This window comes from Camelina sativa, chromosome 6, assembly GCF_030686135.1.
Source record: "Camelina sativa cultivar CO46 ecotype springtype chromosome 6, ASM3068613v1".
Lineage (NCBI taxonomy): Eukaryota > Viridiplantae > Streptophyta > Magnoliopsida > Brassicales > Brassicaceae > Camelina > Camelina sativa.
Window position 1 is genome coordinate 3,624,487 of NC_141885.1, and position 18,232 is coordinate 3,642,718.

The 18,232-nt window shown below is 35.0% G+C and overlaps 5 protein-coding genes and 1 long non-coding RNA gene across 8 annotated transcripts; 4 read left to right on the forward strand and 2 right to left on the reverse strand.

Moving 5' to 3' along the window:
* Positions 1-661: 661 nt before the first annotated feature.
* Positions 662-3,450, reverse strand: LOC104790312 (transcription factor ICE1). 2 transcript variants are annotated; one of them, XM_010516034.2, is made up of 5 exons: positions 3,202-3,450; positions 1,828-2,927; positions 1,387-1,611; positions 1,103-1,273; positions 662-1,026 (listed from the first exon to the last, which is right to left on the reverse strand). In XM_010516034.2, the coding sequence occupies exons 2-5, from the start codon at positions 2,845-2,847 to the stop codon at positions 943-945; spliced, it is 1,500 nt and encodes a 499-aa protein (XP_010514336.2). In that variant the 5' UTR covers positions 2,848-2,927; positions 3,202-3,450; the 3' UTR covers positions 662-942. The 2 variants fall into 2 exon arrangements, with proteins under 2 accessions (XP_010514336.2, XP_087311932.1); XM_087455806.1 differs by having other exon boundaries at positions 3,172-3,208.
* A 1,085-nt stretch (positions 3,451-4,535) lies between these two features.
* LOC104790313 (uncharacterized) lies at positions 4,536-6,352 on the reverse strand. The gene has a single exon (XM_010516036.3). It carries the CDS (start codon positions 6,237-6,239, stop codon positions 4,698-4,700), a length of 1,542 nt encoding a protein of 513 aa, XP_010514338.1. The 5' UTR covers positions 6,240-6,352; the 3' UTR covers positions 4,536-4,697.
* Positions 6,353-6,807: 455 nt separating this feature from the next.
* LOC147942217 (uncharacterized) lies at positions 6,808-9,451 on the forward strand. Of its 2 annotated transcripts, none has more exons than XR_015558873.1 (2): positions 6,808-7,093; positions 9,178-9,451. It is a non-coding gene; the product is annotated as an uncharacterized LOC147942217 (long non-coding RNA). The 2 variants fall into 2 exon arrangements; XR_015558872.1 differs by having other exon boundaries at positions 6,808-7,158; positions 9,178-9,427.
* Positions 9,452-11,488: 2,037 nt separating this feature from the next.
* LOC104790314 (secoisolariciresinol dehydrogenase) lies at positions 11,489-13,066 on the forward strand. Its single transcript, XM_010516037.3, has 4 exons — positions 11,489-11,620; positions 11,719-11,796; positions 11,904-12,172; positions 12,384-13,066. The coding sequence occupies exons 1-4, from the start codon at positions 11,601-11,603 to the stop codon at positions 12,920-12,922; spliced, it is 906 nt and encodes a 301-aa protein (XP_010514339.1). The 5' UTR covers positions 11,489-11,600; the 3' UTR covers positions 12,923-13,066.
* Positions 13,067-13,555: 489 nt separating this feature from the next.
* On the forward strand, positions 13,556-15,565 carry LOC104790315 (momilactone A synthase). Its single transcript, XM_010516038.3, has 4 exons — positions 13,556-13,736; positions 13,868-13,942; positions 14,384-14,814; positions 14,943-15,565. Exons 1-4 carry the CDS (start codon positions 13,705-13,707, stop codon positions 15,317-15,319), a joined length of 915 nt encoding a protein of 304 aa, XP_010514340.1. The 5' UTR covers positions 13,556-13,704; the 3' UTR covers positions 15,320-15,565.
* A 226-nt stretch (positions 15,566-15,791) lies between these two features.
* On the forward strand, positions 15,792-18,195 carry LOC104790316 (uncharacterized). The gene is made up of 2 exons (XM_010516039.3): positions 15,792-16,469; positions 17,286-18,195. The coding sequence occupies exons 1-2, from the start codon at positions 15,921-15,923 to the stop codon at positions 17,940-17,942; spliced, it is 1,206 nt and encodes a 401-aa protein (XP_010514341.1). The 5' UTR covers positions 15,792-15,920; the 3' UTR covers positions 17,943-18,195.
* The last annotated feature ends 37 nt before the right edge of the window (positions 18,196-18,232 follow it).

Genomic DNA, 18,232 nt, shown 5'->3' on the forward strand with positions numbered 1-18,232 from the left:
GTGTTGAGAGAAAATGACTGAGTAAACAAGAGCTTTTCTTTACTAGACAAGATTGTAAAGTTTGAATCCGTCTAAAGAGAGAGAGAGAGACATTCACAGAGAAAACATTTTGAAAAACAAAATAGAGTACGAAACGGCTTGAATCATCACGAGGACTTCATTACTAGTATTTACTACTACAAGATATAATCATAGAAGCTAAAAAAAGCCCTATAGGAAAAATTATAACATGTTAGGTTCTTGAAAGGCCCTACTACTTTAACTTTTCTCTTCATCATACTTCATCACATCCTCTACGTTCTCGTGACTCTCTTCTCTCTTCTGTCTCTAACCGCCATTAACTCTGTCTCCTCTCTCTCTCTCTTTCTGTGTCTCAAAATCTTTTATTTTGTACGGATGCATACAACGGATATAAAAGTTCTTTAAAACATTAATTATAAAGCAGAAACAAAAAAAAAAAAATGGTAGGGACTTTTCTCTTGCTCTGCCTCTTCCTTTTACTATTCTTTTCTAACTGTGTTCTTCATTCTCACATCATTTAAAAAAGCTCCAAAATTTTTCATCAGCCTAATACTTTTGTCTGAAACCGTATATGTGCAAAAGGCTCTTACCTAACTGTTTTGTCTTGTCTTCTTTGAGAAGGTCACACTCATGAACAAAGTTTAATAGAACTTTAATGAATTATTGATCAAATTTAGATGAAACATAATTGTAAGTTAACATTGCTAAAAAGAAATTGAGTTCTCAAAAGCTTAAAATAAAACAACTCTCATTTGCAATTGCATTACATGCTTAAACTGAAGTTAAGAAGAAAAAGAAAAAGGAAAAAAAATACTGAGATGAAAATTGCAGATTTAAAAGGGACTTTTAGTTCTTCTAGCTTCGGTTCAACAGATTTTTAGTTCTTCTAGCTTCGGTTCAACAGATGCTCAATGGACTCGATCAGATCATACCAGCATAGCCTGCTGTATCGAAAAGCACTGCTTTGATTTGATCAGGTAATATCTCCTGTCCTTCTTGACATTGCTGATAGATAAAGAGATAAGAGAACATGTTACTACCAATCCTCAACTATTTTAACTAAAAAGTTGAAGATCCTTACCTCAGCGCGGAAAACATCCAAGGCAAACCCGTTGAAACAGCTAATCACGGCTTGCTGAACATCTAATCCAAGATTATCCAAAGCTTTCATGGTAGCAAGTAAAAGACCTGGTCTACGACCACAGAACATATGAATGTTCACTGCTCTTCCTTCCCTTAATCTAACCTCAACCTGCGAAAAAGAAGCAGAGTAAAATGATGTATCAAACATGAATCATTTCTCATTTCCAGTCTAAGCAAAACTTATATGAAAAAGATATGCATATATATATATATAGTCCTTACTCTTGCTTGCTGGCCTTTAGGACTTGGCAAAGAAGAGGGACATAACTCTTCTTTGACACGACAAGAAAGAGTCTGCGGTGTAGGCGTTAGTGGATGGAAGCTTGATGAAGTTGGAGGCAAAGTTCCAGGAGGAGTTGACTCAAGTTCGTTGTGAAGATCATTGATCCTTTGTAAAAGTTCCTTCAGATAATCAATTGCATCTCCAAGTATTGATGCTCTATCCATCTGCAATTCATCAAGAATCCATAAATCACAAGCTTCTTCCTCAAAAGAGTAAAGCAACTACATTCAAAAGTTTAACAACAACAAAGGCCATGCTAGAATTCTTACTTCAAACCCTACAAAAGCTACAGGACAACAATACTCTCTTAACTGAGAGCAATAAGTAAATGATTAAGACAAAGACCTTAAAAAGGAGATAAAAGAGAAGTAATTGTTTACTTTGCTGATCTTGGGGACAACTGATCTAAGCATATAAAGCCTATCATTAAGCTTCTTCCTCCTTCTCCTCTCAGCCATCAGATTCTTAGCAGGCATGCCTTTCTTCTTACCCTTTCCTCCTCCAATCTGAACACTCTCAGCCGCTTTCCCGCTCTCGTTTAGCTCATCAGACTCATAATTCAATCCGGAAACCTCAATCCCAGTCTCATCCATATCACCATCATCACTTAACCTCCTCATCCCCGAGCTCTCCGAGTTTCCCATTTTGCTTCCAGAGCTCTGACGCATAGCTGCACGTTTCTGGAACAGAGTAGGCTGTGCACCAGACGATGCTAACACCTCTAAAGGCTTCAGAACTTTAGCTCTGTTCCCGACAAAACCACCATTCGCAGGACTCCCAAAACCTTCCAACTCCAATGGAGCTGTGAACCCACCTCCTCCTCCTCCTCCACCGCCACATAACATTGTATTGTTGTTGTTGTGATCCTGTCCAAGAAGCGACCTTGCAGACAAGAAATCAGGAACAGAACTCAAATCACGGTTCCCCAATTGTGTCAAAGAACCAAAACCCATGGACATGGGAGCATGGATTTGGCCAAGGAAACCAGATTCAGAGCCGAATTCAAAAGCATTGTCAAAAGGGTTTGCAGAAGAAGGAACATTGATGAGACAAGACTTGTTGTTAGTGGACGACAAGAACTGGTTTTGCTGAGAAGGGTCAAGGCTAAAAGCTTGAGAAGGAGAACAAGAAGAAGACGAATCAATCGAGTGCTGAAGAAGGAGATTGTCACTAGGATTAAAAGGGAAACCACCGAGAAATCTGAAATCTTGCTGACTCTGTAACATCTGAAGATCTTGTGGATGTGGTGGGTTACTAAACCAGTCACCTTCAAGCATAGGTTTAAACTGAGAACCATCTTCTTGATTCCTTCCCCACGAACCACCTTCCTCGTTCTCTTCCCTTTCTCCACCACCACCTAACCAAACCGCACCACCGTTGTTGTTTCCGTCAAGAACCATCTCCAAAGCTGAGACCTTTACCCCCCCCCCCCCCCCCCCCAAAAGACGATTCTACAAAGCTGAGACCTTTTTAACAAATTCTGCAAAAGTTTGAAACGAAAGATAGTAACTTTGAATTTTCAGAGACTTAAAAAAAGTATAAAGAGAAGCATTAAAGAAGAATCACGAGTATTTCATGAATTGAAGAAGCGAAATCTGAAAAGGAAGATAGAGAGAGAGAATGATAGATTCATTTCTTATAGACTTCACCAAAAAAAAAAAAAAAAAAAATTGAAACTTTTAATTTGTTTGTTTTGGGGATTCAATTTTATGGAAACAGCCCACCATGAAATTGCTTTATCATTCAACACATACCCGAGATTTCTCGTGACTCTCTTTGCTTTGCTTCGTTTACCGTATCTCACCGTCACTACTACTCTCTTTCATCTTTGCTGATTTTTTTTTTTTTTAGCTTAAGCTTATCTCTCTCTCTCTCTCTGTGTCACTCTCTCTGTCTTTATGTGGAGAGAGTTAAAAAGAAACAAAAAAGCTAATGATGATGATTAGTGAGGGGTCTAATTAGGGGATTATTCATGCAACGCGTGTCTTCCATGCACTTTCTTTAACTGATACTATTACAGTATTACCTAATTATGATTCAATCAAAGTTTTTTAAGGACTTAATTAAAGTTCATTTAATATTATTAAAATCTTTGCTTTTCTTGTTTTTGCAAGAAGAATAATTTTTTAATTAGTTTCTAAGGCATCAGTTAAGAACATGCACTTTACTCGTTTTTATGAATTTGGTTTTACACACTTTTATTCTTAATAATAATAATAAGTATTAGTATAGTATTTAGTATTATTAAAATATTTTATTTTCTTGTTTTTGTAAGATTTTTTTTTGAATTTAAAAAATAATGTAATGATTGATCTAACGCATGAGTTTAAAAACATGCATTTACCCGTTTTGTGAATTTGGTTTTGTAAGTTTTGCACACTTTTTTTTCTTTCATAATAACAGATGCTTAATTTTCGATACTAAACACTTCGCAATTATAATAGATCAACTAATTTCTTCTATTTAAATACCTTTCATGAAAATTTTCAATTTTATACATATACTCCGTATAAACTTTAATCAATACTAGAGAAAATATATGTACATACGAAAGATAATATTTTAAAAAATTGGAAAACTGATCATCATGAAATGGGTGAAGAATTAATTTCACCAATGTCAACATATATTTATTACAGTATAATTTTGTTGATGGGTGTTTCTATAGATATATCCACCTTCGAAATGTGTGTTACTGTATTTAATTCTGTATTATTTCATTTATGTGTTGTATACAAACATTATTCACTATTTTAAAAATCTGTATCTGATTTTAAAATTAACTATGTAGGATGCAGAAAGAAAAAAAGCCTACATTATTCAAATAAATTTTCAATTTTGAATCATGTATTTTGAAAGATATATGGTAAGAAAATAAAAAGGGTTAACACAAACACAATATACATCATTGTGTTCTGTTTATTCATTTTTAGTACCTTTTCTCTAATTATCTGTTTTAGCTTTTATTATTAAAAAAATTGTTTACAATACTTCTCTCCGTGGTCATCATGATAGACACCTACAATATCGATGACTGATTTGGTAATAGTAGAATATGCCAATTTCCCCCACAGCAAACACTCGAGGCTCGAGAGAATCAAATTTTGAATTAGAACGATTACAAGCGTTTAAGCGGGACAAAACAGTTTATATGGTGTCAAACAAACAAGCGTAGCCCGGGTAGCCGTATCGAGTTGGAGGAAAACCAAAAGCAAAACTCTAAAAAAAGTGAAAAACAAGATTCTCATTATCACAGATGCATCGATGAGACGTGTGAGCCTTGAAGATATGAACATGAAGATGGAAGACATTTGCTCGCATTTGTTATCAACTCTATCAACTCCTCTCCTTGTCCCTTCAAAATGTAGACTTCTTCATCAATCTTCTTCACTACCGAGCTCTTGCAATCCGAAAACAGAACCTTCACAACAGGGCTTAATTCTACTGTAGAAAAGGGTTCGTCTCGGTTCGAGCAAAGACCAGTGGAGGACCAAGAGTTTGGGTTCAGAATAACGATGTTGAACAGAGGCGATTTAGTTGTCAGATCTTTGACCAAAACATGAAATGATAACTCTTCTTTGGCACATTCCACTAGCTGATTGGTAAACATTCTTTCCAATGTGTATTTCCTGAAAACATCAGAGGAATCACCAGCCACCGATGATGATGTAGAAATATAGCATTTGAAGAGTCTAACTCCACCATCTATGGGTTTACCGTTGCTCCCAACACCAGAAGGGTAGGCTCCAAGAGGAGATGAACACTCAGGGCAAACGAATTCAATCCAGTCAACATTCTTTGACACATTCGATGCTTTCGCCATAAAAACATCCTCAAGAAACCCATCAAGAAGCAACTTCTTATCAAGTGTAAGCTGCTGTTCCAACTCAAAACTCTCATTAGAATCATGTGAGTCATGTACACAGCACCCATGTATTGATGCCTTATCTTTACAACCCAGCAGCAAGTTATCAACTTTACCACAAACACTCTCACCTCCATTCTCATGGCTCTCATCAGAAATATCTTCACTACTTCTAGAACCCGGTTCACCTCCACCAACATCAAAACTCAGAGCTAAACTCGATTCAATTCCATTAGACAAGTTACACTCTACAAGATCATCTTTACTAAGCAAAACAGTAGTAGCACTAAGCAAACACAACCCACTAGAGCAAGTATACGAATTCGTGTACTTAACTACCATCTTCTCACTAATCCCACCAAACGAACAACAACAAGTACCAAACCAGTTATCAGCAGATTCACGCCAATTAATAGACGGCATTTCAGAGAAATCCAAAAGTTCCTTCTTTGTTAACCTATTTGAGCAGTTTCTACAGTAAAAATGAACTCCTCCCATCAAAGACAGAGTCTTGAGATCATAACCCATCACTAAAGGCTCCGACTTTTCTCTAGAATCAATCCCCAAATTCAAGTCTGAGACTAGAGGATGATCAATCGGGAGTAACAGAACAAGTCTAACCTCGATGTGATCGTCTAAAGCTTTGAAATTTACAGGGGATTCAGCATCGAGCAAAACCCTAGGGATAGGAACACAAAGAGAAACAATCTCTTCTTTGCTTGTGGCTTCGTCTTCGTCTTCGTCGTCATTGGTCCATGTGACGAGAAGTTGAGATTTTTCGAGGATGGTTGAAACATTGAGGCTTTTGCAGTGGGTCATAGGGTTGGTTGTGGAATCGAAAAGAAAGAGACGAAGATTCGGAGAATGGGATTGAGCTTCCCATGTGTATCGCCATGACCTCTTCTGGGTTTTAGGGTTTTGCTCCATTGAAAAATTGCTCTGTTTCCGATTGTATTTACGATTTATGATTTGACCCGACTTCAAACCCGATCCGACCCGATCCGATCAGATTCGATCCGTATTCATCTGTACATGTACATGTTTTCGTTCAAATCATTTTTAAGCCTTTTATAATGTTTACAATCATTTTTTAACTTAGGATAAATTTTATAAATAATCTTATTCACACTAATATATACATATATTTATTGGTTTATTAATAATATTCATTAACTCTAAAGATTTAGTTAAACATATAAGGAGGGGCATTGAACTTTAACATTTTAAAGGATTTTAAAGTATTTTTAAAATTATTTGTTATTTAATTGAAGATTTTAAAAAATCTCATGAAATTATATGTTATTCAACTAAGATTTATATAAATTCCTCTAAAATAATTCAGAATCTCTTGTTATTCAATTAATAGTTTTTAAATCCAACTTTAAATCTCTTGTTATTCAAAATATCACAACTTTTTTTAGAATACTACTTTAAATGATTCTAAGAGACTTTTTTTTTCTTTTTAGTTGAAAAGTACTCTTCTCAAAATCATACCCCTTGAGATAGGATTTTGAAGGATTTCAATTAAAAACAAAAACAAACAAATGAGCAGTCAACACTTCTTGTTTATAATCTCTCAACAATTCATGTTTTCTTCTCTTTGTCTCACGTTTGCTTCTCTCTCTCCTTACTCTGTTTTTGTTCTTGTCTAGAGAGAACCATTGAAATATCAGATTACATGTTGTTTGCTTCTTACTCTCATCGTAACGTGATGGGGGTGATGAGCAGAATTGGTAATGTGAGAGGAGACACCAGAATCTGGAAACCATTATGTACCAAAGGTATCCGTGATCTGAGAATAGGCAACTAGGGAGATGTTTCATCTTCAGCCAACTATTTTGAAAAAGTGAGATTGATGCTATTATGATAGAAATCGCCGGTTCTCACGATGCATAGATTTTTTTTTTTTGTAAAATATTTCAAAATCACACAAAGTTTAGTAAGAAAATCTCATAGAATCTCATAGAATTACATCTCATTTTCTAAAAAAAATATAAAAAATCTAAAACATAATCAAATCTCCTAAACATTTGTTAAATCTTTCAAAATTCTAAAATATTAAAATCTTACCAAACCCTTTAAAATATAACTTGGATACCCCCTCTAAATGTTTTAACATAATTCAAGTATCAAAACATATTATTTTTTAGGTTCCGGATAAATTATTCTATCAATAGCATAAAACATGTTATAAGAAGTGCATGTTTGATTATTAAACTTCTTTTTTGACAAAAAAAAAAAGAAGTGCATGTTTGATTATTAAAATTTAGACTTTTATAACTGTTGCTTGGAAGTTATTAATAAATTCAAAATCTTCTGAAATTCCCTAATTAATTATCCAAAATATTTGTCTTAAAATTAACTCTTACTCTCTTAGCAAATCATCGAGAGTTTGGATCTATTTTAGTTATCCTAATTTCATAAATCTATCTTGTTATCCAATTTTTCAGCATGAACATTATTAGAAGCTCTTTTATTGTGAGTGTTAAACACAAATCTTAGTTAATAATACTCATAATGTTCAATTTTATCATAGTTAATTAGATGGGGTTTTCAGCTTTTCAACCAAAAAAACTAACTACAAATTCATGGGCTGTATACTTTTCTTTTGAATTGTTACCAGCCCTGCTAGATTATTCTCCTATAAATCATGTAGTTGTTTGACCAAACATGTATGGTTGTTTCTTTTGAAGAGTGTGTGGTAACTTTATAATAATTTGTATGATATTAATTTTTAAATTCCCTATAATTTGCATGCTTTGTCTATGTCTATGGATTTACCATGTAATATTGAAAATATATTGAATTTATTTGTGTTTCGTTATGATTTTATCAGAATTTTATTATGATAAATATTCACTGTCACAAAATTGTAGTGACAATTTCTAATATACTTATTATTGTTGTATGAATTGGTTTTCATCAATTATCCAAAAACTCACAAGAAATTTTTTAAATTCTACGAAATATCCAATATACTTTCCTTAAAATTCACCCTTACCAAACTATTTTACGTTTGGATAGTGGTTTTAGTTATCATAATTTGTCTCATTTTCCAATGTTACATATATTTTGTTGGAAATATTTTGATCATGAATGTTTAGTCTAATTTTGGTTCGATTCCAGTTCAGTTAAGAAAAAGATTGTCATATTTTTAGTATAAAAATTATGGTATCCAAATTAATATAAAATATATATTACAAATAGTTTAATACGGTTTTAATTTCAATTTGAATTCAAGTTAAAACTTAAATATATTTTTTCTTTTTGTTTTTCTTTACTTGCTTCTCCTTTGATTCAGTTTAAAGTCAGTTTGCCTTATGATATATCATACAATCAAATTTTAAACCATACTATATTATATTATGAGAGAGAGATACAGTCTTTGTTTCAGTTCTGGTCTTTCTCTACTTTTGCATTGATTTGAATGGTACTATTTTTGATTCTGCAATTGAGTCCTCTTATCTTGATATACGAGGAGGATCATTCAATGCTTCATATTACGAGATTATATTGATTTCTTTCCTACAACTAAGTGTTAACAGTTCAAGACTCCATAAGTGTTTTAATATTTTGTAGCGTAACACAACACTATACATTATATATATATATGCGTCCAAGGCGTTACATCTTTTGTATATGTAATGTATCTAAACATGAGCTTGGCATGTTTTGTTATATATTAGGTCAATATCCGCACTTATTGTTTTAAAATCTGTTTTTCAAAAAATTGTCTTGTTTTTATTGAAAATTTATTCAAAAAGAATTATGTTGTCTATTTTTATTGTTAGTTTTTGTTATTTTGTTTGTTTTTATGTAGTTAATAAATTAAGATATATTTAGGGCCTGACTGGTTTAACTGCAGCGTTTGCGGTTGCGGTTGCGGGAGATTGCGTAAGCGGGTGGTTGCGGTTTTAAGCGTTATTAAGCATTTTGAATGATTGGTTTAGCGTTTTGAAATAGGTGCGTTTGCGGGAGTTTACGACTGGTTGACCAGCGGGTGCAATAGCAGTTAAAACATAAGAAATGTAATATATAATTATATAAATTTTTTAAAATACCAAATATTTTATTAAACTTGATTTATAATTAAAATTCATTAAAAATTACTAAAATAATTATTTAAAAAAACAAATAAATTTCATATTGAAATACTTATTACTTTATGCATTTGGTTTTTTACCAAAACTTTAATCAAGTAATTTTATAAATGATAAAACATATGTTTTCAATCGTAAATCTTCTTTCTTAAATCTCACACACTCAATAAGTTCCATGGGGCAGTATTTACATTGGTGGTAATGAGTCACTCGTGATTTGTTTTAATATTTTTCACAAATAATCTTATTTTCTTAAATTTCTGATGAAATGTTATATTTCTTTAGATTTTTTTGAACTTACGTGCGATGTACCATTAAATTTACATCAAGTTTTCCGGGTTATTGTTAATTAAAATCTTATTTTCTTTTAATTTTTAATTTTTTTAATTTTCTCAATCGTATTCGTACTTCATTTTCTCTCATTCTTAATGAATAAAATAATTAGGTAAAAGATATCTATAAAAAAATATTTCATTATCATTGATTTGTTTCAAGTTTAAAAAAAAAATAAAAAATTTTCCAAACGCAATCGCAAACGCTCGCGGAAAGCAGATTTTAGAATTCAGTGGTTTGAAGCGGTTAGGAGCGATTTGAAGCGATTGGAAGTGATTTGTGTGATTGGTACCAATCGCTAACAACCGCTATCACACGCAAACGATCAACACCTTAGTTACAACTTGATTGAACGTTTTCTTTACGTTCAATGATACTGTACTTTTGAATATCCATATTTTTGTTACGCTCTTTTTTTTGGTTCTAACTAATACTGACACCTCTAATTAACATAATAAGATTAGCCCAAGTAGAATATATATTTAGGCATGCAAAAGCCTAATACGTCAAAGGCCCGTGATGGAATCAAAAACACGTGTAATCACGTGACAAACAAAAAGTTAGAGATACTGTTGCTCTAGTAAAACGAGACAAAAAGCCTATAGAGAGACAGAGTTATAGAGCTTACTTTGTCTAAAGTCTGTCTCCTTCCATACGCAATATGACAAAACCAAAAGAGGTTTTGATTTTCTTTTCTAAGATTTTTAATCATAGTTTACTGTACTGGTTACCTAATAATTTCACACTGATTAGTTATCTTACTCGTAAATTAAACTCATCGAGAAAGAGGGGTTTTGTGAGTTGTGTGTTTGTGTGTGGAGAAGTAGTAAAGCCTGTAAAACTGTGTTGTGATTGCCTTTATTGTCGCTAGAACTATAGACAAAACTCTATATTTTTATTACATGATTACACAAACCTACCCAACCCAAGTTAGTGGCCACTAACATGAATTATTTTTTAATTCATTCTTTTCATCTTTCGGTGTTTTGGTCAACCACTCTTCTTTCAGTGGATTTTGCTTTTCTTGGAATCTCTGTCTTATCCAAGATTCTTCCCTTCTCTTATCTGTTTTTATTTTTTTTGGTTTTTCAATTCTTATCCACTAGATGGGGTCTTTGTTGAGAGTACATTGGTTACTGGTTGGTTAGTATCACTATTTTAGTTCAAAGTAGACTATGCTTTGTACTAAAGCAGAATTAAATTTGTTTAGAGAAGAATGTGTGAATATCTTACCGAATCTGCAAAATTAACACATGTATTACAAAATTTAGTCCAGTGACAATGTTATTTTTTTAAATAAAAAAACAAACAAACAAGAAATTATGTTAAAGAGACATATTAAAAAGTTTTATTTCAGTTGGTGTATATTTAACCTAAACTTTCAATTTCAGGAAGACATTTTTCCCCCAAAAAAATTATGATTGGCTTAATTTTCGTATTACATTGGTATGTATGAAAATTATGAGTAAACTATATAACATCATTTTCTGTTAAGTAATATTTTACCCGAGGTACCATTATATAAGCCTTACATTGAGAAAGACTTATAGTATGATAAAGTATATATAGAATCCACTTTTTTCCTTCTAAATCATATTTAAAAAACATGCGTATATACAGCTCGCTATGTGGAAAGTGGAATGATATATACTTTAAAGATTAAAGAATGTAAAATAATTAGAAAATAAATTACTCTTTTTTTATTAGTAAATTGGGATCTTGATATAATATAAACTTCTTCTCTCCAACCTTTTCTGTCGTTGTTTCCTATGATATAAAAAGCTTTAAGACTCTTGCACCAAAAAGATCTCCACTTCACGTTCACATAGTAACTAAGAAGAGGCAGAAGAATAGAATGTTGAGGCCATTCACAAGGTAAAACACTCACAATACATGCTTCTAATCTCTTCTTGATTACCTAATTAACAGTTAGTCTTCATTTCAATTTTTTTCTCCGTGGCTTCTCTTTGCAGAAACTTCAAACTCTTTGTACCAAATGGTTTGATCTCCACGCCAGTTAACTCTACGCTCCTGTATTCAACTTCTTCAAGGTCGATCCTCTTTATATATGTACTAATGAGATTCTATCTTGAAATCTTAGTTAAAACACACAAACCCCCTCTTAACTTTTGTTTGCTTCGAATATATGTATATATAGAAAGTTAGAAGGAAAAGTAGCGGTCATAACCGGTGGTGCAAGCGGCCTAGGGAAGGCCACGGCAGAAGAATTTGTGAGCCAAGGTGCGCAAGTGATCATCGTAGATATAGATGAAGAGGCTGGTCATACGGTCGCCGCCGAACTTGGCTCAGCTGCACATTTCGTTAGATGTGATGTCACTGAGGAGGAACAAGTCGCTAAGGCCGTGGAAACCGCCGTGTCTCGTCATGGGAAGCTCGATGTAATGCTCAATAGTGCTGGAATATCTTGTAAGAAAAATATAAAAGAATTACAATTGAATTATTTTGAAAAAATATATTTAATACTAATACATCATACATATATGAATTTTTTATTTTTTGTGATGAATTTTTAGGCGGCAAATTTTGTTTTTGTTTTAACATTCTTTACGATTAGTTAAAAAATAGTTGCCAATCAAATATCACTATAAAATAATACAGGCTCATATCTTCAATGCAGGCTCCATATCACCACCAAGCATAGCGGACATAGACATGGACACTTACGATAAAGTGATGCGTCTCAACGTTCGAGGTACTGTCTTAGGGATAAAGCACGCGGCTCGAGCCATGATCCCTGCTGGATCGGGCTCCATCCTTTGCCTCTCTAGCATCAGCGGCTTGATGGGGGGTCTAGGTCCACACGCATACTCAATCTCTAAATTCACAATCCCGGGTGTGGTCAAGACGGTTGCTAGTGAGTTGTGTAAGCATGGATTGAGAATCAATTGTATATCTCCCGCAGGCATCCCCACACCTCTAACGCTGAGGATGTTTCGTGAGGCGTTTGCGGGTGCGGGTCACAGCATTCCGGAGGAACAGCTTTTGGCGATTGTGAACGCGACGGGAGAGCTAAAAGGAGAGAAGTGTGAGGAGATAGATGTGGCTAAAGCGGCTTTGTATTTGGCATCGGATGATGCTAAGTTTGTGACGGGGCATAACCTCGTTGTTGATGGTGGGTTTACTTGTTTCAAGTCTCTTAATCTCCCTTCTGCGTAGTTAGTTACACAAGTTGATTAATGTCTTTCTTTATTAGTTTTTCAACATGGTTGTTATCATGAGTGTTTTGGGTCATCATTGATGTGATCTTTTGTAATCTATGGGATATGATATGGTTGGACTTGGAATTATAGATTTTGCCTCTCTCTGGAGTTTTGACATTAATTCACTAGTATAGAGATAATTATTGTGTAATTGTGAAAGTGATTCATTTTCTTTTCTTTTAAAATGATAATTACACAATAAGATGTGTTAGTCTAAAATGATTGTGTAACACATCTTACATTATGACATTTTAGTATTTTAGAATAAATTTGCTAACCTTACATATCTAGTAAAAGATCAATTCAGATAACAATGTGAAGCGGTTAAGAAAGAAAGAATATACAATTTAAGACAGTTCCAATATGTACAAAACTATAAATTAAACAAGTGAGGTACGAACATAAAGAAGCAAAATGACTCGATTCTAGAGAGCGTAAACAACATTCTGATGAACTTTTAATTAAAATCATTGAAGCACACAAATGCCTTCAGCTTGGCTTTACCTAAATCAACACTAAAAGTTACGATTGGAAGATGGGTGATGTAGTGTACGTAGATATATTATATTGAAAGTTTAGTTTTATCCTAGAAGCATCCACGTTATATAGTTCTTTTTTAACTCCATTCCAAATATTGAATATTAAAATGTTGTAGCTAATACCAACTAGTGTGTCATCATCAGGATATAACCAAAACCAAGACTAGAACCTCTTTGGATCTCAAGAAAGTAGTCATCCATGGCGGCCACACTGATCAGATCCATCGTCAGGTTAACTTCAGATCATCATATCTCAATTACTAATTTACTAACTACTAATTATTATTTACTAATTTCTATTACTAAAAAGGATTTAAATCAGTTTGATTATTTTAGTTTATTTGTGCTCTTTCTTTCGTCAGAAAATTTAAACGGCCAGCCACCACGGCCTCAGCCGCTTACTCGACAGGTGGTGGCGGTGGTTGTACTTGTACGAGGTAATTTTCTGCCTCTGTCTTTCTCATGGTTTTGTACGGACCGAATCCATCTCATAGTATCAATATATAAGATATCATTCTTATAAATTCACATTTAAATCAATTGATCTTGATCTTGATCTTGATCGTAAGTCAACTCAATTCGGTAGATCATACATATCTACAACTCAGTAGTAACTTACACATATAAATAATAAATATGTTTTTTGATAAACAGAAAATGTTAAATATTGAATATGGATTATAAGTTATAACATATATAGCAAGCAAGTTAATAACTATGTTACAACTTACAAGCGGTTGATAAAAATATAATCAAGTTTTATTGTTTTATTTTATTTTTTCAATGTAGATTTTGAATCAAGTTTATAAAATGTCAACAAATTACACATATTTGTACTGTATATTACTATGTTACAAGCGGTAATAATTTTTGTGCAGCAAGAAGCTAGAAGGCAAAGTAGCCCTCATAACCGGCGGTGCAAGCGGGCTCGGTAAAGCCACGGCCGGCGAGTTTCTTCGGCACGGTGCCCGAGTTGTGATCGCCGACTTAGATGCGGAAACCGGGGTTAAAGCAGCTAAGGAGCTAGGCTCGGCGGCAGAGTTTGTGCGGTGTGATGTCACGGTGGAGGCGGATATTGCCGAGGCCGTGGAAATGACGGTGGAGCGGTATGGGAAGCTAGACGTGATGTACAACAACGCTGGGATTGTTGGACCCATGTCTCCGGCTAGCATATCGGAGCTTGATATGATGGAGTTCGAGAGAGTGATGAGGATTAACGTCTTTGGGGTTGTCTCCGGCATCAAACACGCCGCTAAGTTTATGATTCCGGCTAGGTCAGGATGCATTTTGTGCACATCAAGCGTTGCAGGTATTAAAACATTAATCGAAGTTTCAAATTTGTTAGAATACTAGTTGCATATTTAACATTAATGCAAGACATTATTACAATGGTCAACGCTAAAGTTTGAGTTTTGTTATGGTCCAAAAATAATGTAGGCGTGACCGGAGGGTTGGCACCACATTCATACACAATCTCAAAGTTCACAATTCCCGGAATCGTCAAGTCCATGGCTAGCGAGCTCTGCGAACATGGTGTGCGTATCAACTGCATTTCGCCGAGTGCTGTGGCGACACCGCTCACTCTCCGTTACCTTCAGAAAGTGTTTCCGAAGGTGACGGAGGAGAAGCTACGTGAGTCAGTGAAAGGAATGGGAGAGTTGAAAGGAGCCGAGTGTGAAGAAGCAGACGTAGCTAAAGCTGCTTTGTATTTGGCCTCCAACGATGGTAAATACGTTACCGGACATAACTTGGTCGTGGACGGTGGCATGACTGCTTTCAAGATCGCTGGTTTTCCATTTCCTTCAGATTCATGATCAATCATTATTTTGTAAACGGCAAGCTGCCACCTCCTAATTTGGCTAGCAAGATGCATCATAATTAGCTAAAATATTGAAATAAAATTGTATACATACCCGGCCCGGCCGTATCACATAAGAACATATTAGTTAAAAAAAAAAAAAAAAAGAACATATTAGTTTAATAAATTTACAAGTTAATGAAATATTTGAATAATATTTTCCATAACACAAAATAATGAAACAGTTAAGTCTTTGCAGAAACTTCAAACTCTCTTTGTACCAAATGGTTTGATCTCCAAGCCAGTTAGCTCTACTCTCCTCTAATTCAACTTCTTCAAGGTCGATCTACATATGGTTTGGCATAAAGGGATGCATGGAGAGAGAGATTGTATAAACTTTGAATTGTGTTATCCAATAACGGGCTGGGCCGGGACTGGCCTGGCCCAAGAATTTAAACCTTCCGGCTTACACAAAGAGGACTCTGCTTTCATTGCCTAGATCTGAAAATGGTGGAGCCATCAGCCATGTGAATGTGATCGCTTCGCGAGCTTACAACAACCAAAAAAAAAAAAAAACTCTCTTTGCTTCTTTCTTTTTGCATCTCTCAGAGAGCACTATGGGTTCTTCACAATCTGCGCTAGTTGAAGAAGAAGAGGAAACTGACAATGAAGAAGAAGAAGAAGATGAGGAAGAGGAGGAAGACGATCATGGCAGATCATCAAACACAAGAGAATTAGACAATCTCCTAGTGAAAAAAGTACTCGAACAAGAGCCTGAGATGTTACCATGTCACGCTTCAGCTTCACCGCTTTCACCACAGCTATCATCTCTCGGTACTCCACGGCTTGGACCTTCGATTAAAGTTTGGGATCCTTACAACGTCCTCTCCCCTCCGCCGCACCCGCCGCCTATCTTCTCGCGAATCGCGTCTGGTGACGAAGATCGTTCCGTGACGGAGGTTTATCTCATTAGCCATGGTGAGTGTGATCTCAATCTGAGACCTGATTTGGTTGGTGGGAGATGTCATGTTGCTGCGCTTACTCCTAACGGTAAACGCCAAGCTAGGGCTCTTGCTGTTTTCTTTAAATCTCAGGGTGTTCGATTCACTTCTGTTTACTCTTCGCCTTTGGATCGAGCTAGATCCATGGCTGTTTCGGTTTGTCAGGTATAAGTTTCTTTAAGTCTCTCTCCTCTTGGATCTAAGCTCTTTTTGATAGAATTGGTTAGCTAATGCTGAAGAAACTTCCATTAATAGGTATCCATTGAAACCACTAGATTGAACTATAGAAATGATACTATGAATGTTCACTATATACAAAGAACACTGTCTTTGTTTAGTAACTATTTTACCAGTGCTTCGGCGTTGAGCCTCTTAGTGATGGTTTGTTTCATTGTTGTGTTGGTTAATGGTGAGCTTATCTTGTTTATGGTTGAGTGAGGGTGCACGATTCTTTCTTTGTTTGGTTGGTCTTCAATAACTGTAACGTTTAGTAACACCCTAAAGATTCTCAGTCTCTCCTTTTAGATCTAAGCTTTGAAGAAATATGTAAAGGGTGTGCGTTAAAGTAGCTGTACTATGTTGCCTATTTTGTGTGAGTTTCGAGCTTTGATCTGAGAAAATCTCTTGGGGACGAATTAGATAGAATTGGTTTGCTAATACTGAAGAAACTTCACGAATAGGAATCCTGAAAATCCATTGAAATTACTAGATGGAACTATAGAAATTATAATATGAATGTTAACTATATACGAAGACTGATGTCTTCAACACTCTCTTTGTTTAGCATATTTACCAATGCTTCGGTGTTAAGCCTCTTACTCTTAGTGATGCTTTGTTTCATATTATTGTGTTGTTGTTCATGGAATCATGGTTGAGTGAGGGGGCATGATAAGTGTTTAGATTCATACATCAATGGATCCTCTAGTGAAAGAAATGAGTTTGGAAGTGGTTACTGAATTGGACGGATTTTGTTTTTTGCAGGAAATGAGTTTTCCAGAGGAGCATGTACAATCCTCAGATGCTATTATCGAGATGAGTCTTGGGGATTGGGAAGGTTGCAATGAATCAGAGATATATAGTGCGGAAACCTTGAGTTTGATTGAACGATGCCAGCCTGATTTCACGGCCCCATCTGGAGAATCACTCAGGCAAGTAGAGTTCCGAATGGTTCAGTTTCTAAACGGGACAGTCTCAGGAGTTGCAGAGAAGCTCAGGTCAGATTTCTCTTCTACTATGAATCACAATGAAACTCATGAGCGTGATGGTTCGTCTTTACTTCCCTCGACCAACTGGGATTTGCTTCACAAACATCGTCCGAGTCTTACAAGGAAGAAATCTGGTAAAAGCAGACTTCAAGTAATGACCAATCACGAGCCTGACGATGGATCCCCAAGGGAAGAAGTTAATCACAATCACAATGACCTAAGTGATTCCTCTTCCCTAATCTCAAATTGCATCGGGGTTTTCACGCATTCTTTGCCTATAAAGTGTCTTCTAACCGGAATCCTCGGTTGCAGTCCGGTAATGAATCATAAGATCTGTGTAGAAGACTCTTCAGTGACAGTGTTACAGCATTCTTGGAGAAACGGGTGGCAGATCAAACGAATGAATGATACTGCTCATCTTAGATTGTTGTAGCTTTTATTTACCGATAAATTATTTGGGAAAACGAGGATTCATATATGTATACACCACGAATCTGCAGAAGATCAAGAACAAATGTTTTTGCAGATGACGACATGCCACGACCTCTTTGTAATGTTTTGTTTGTGAAAGGAGCAAAAAGAAAAAAGATAACAAATAGGATTCATTGGTTTTGATCTTTGTTGTTGTTTTGGTTGTGGTTGATTCTTTATATTTGCAAGCTTTATGAAATTACTTTTTTTTGTCATATTTTTTTATTGTACAAGATTAAGAACTAGGCATTT

Coding starts and splice junctions, on each gene's coding strand:
- LOC104790312 (XM_010516034.2), bottom strand. CDS start 2,847: ATGGTTCTTGACGGAAACAACAACGGTGGTGCGGTTTGGTTAGGTGGT. Junction 1,612..1,827: donor TTGTCCCCAAGATCAGCAAA/GTAAACAATTAC, acceptor GATGAATTGCAG/ATGGATAGAGCATCAATACT. Junction 1,027..1,102: donor TGGATGTTTTCCGCGCTGAG/GTAAGGATCTTC, acceptor TTTATCTATCAG/CAATGTCAAGAAGGACAGGA.
- LOC104790313 (XM_010516036.3), bottom strand. CDS start 6,239: ATGGAGCAAAACCCTAAAACCCAGAAGAGGTCATGGCGATACACATGG.
- LOC104790314 (XM_010516037.3), top strand. CDS start 11,601: ATGTTGAGGCCATTCACAAG. Junction 11,797..11,903: donor CTGTATTCAACTTCTTCAAG/GTCGATCCTCTT, acceptor ATGTATATATAG/AAAGTTAGAAGGAAAAGTAG. Junction 12,173..12,383: donor CAATAGTGCTGGAATATCTT/GTAAGAAAAATA, acceptor TCTTCAATGCAG/GCTCCATATCACCACCAAGC.
- LOC104790315 (XM_010516038.3), top strand. CDS start 13,705: ATGGCGGCCACACTGATCAGATCCATCGTCAG. Junction 13,737..13,867: donor CTGATCAGATCCATCGTCAG/GTTAACTTCAGA, acceptor TTCTTTCGTCAG/AAAATTTAAACGGCCAGCCA. Junction 13,943..14,383: donor GGTGGTTGTACTTGTACGAG/GTAATTTTCTGC, acceptor ATTTTTGTGCAG/CAAGAAGCTAGAAGGCAAAG.
- LOC104790316 (XM_010516039.3), top strand. CDS start 15,921: ATGGGTTCTTCACAATCTGCGCTAGTTGAAGAAGAAGAGGAAACTGAC. Junction 16,470..17,285: donor TGGCTGTTTCGGTTTGTCAG/GTATAAGTTTCT, acceptor TGTTTTTTGCAG/GAAATGAGTTTTCCAGAGGA.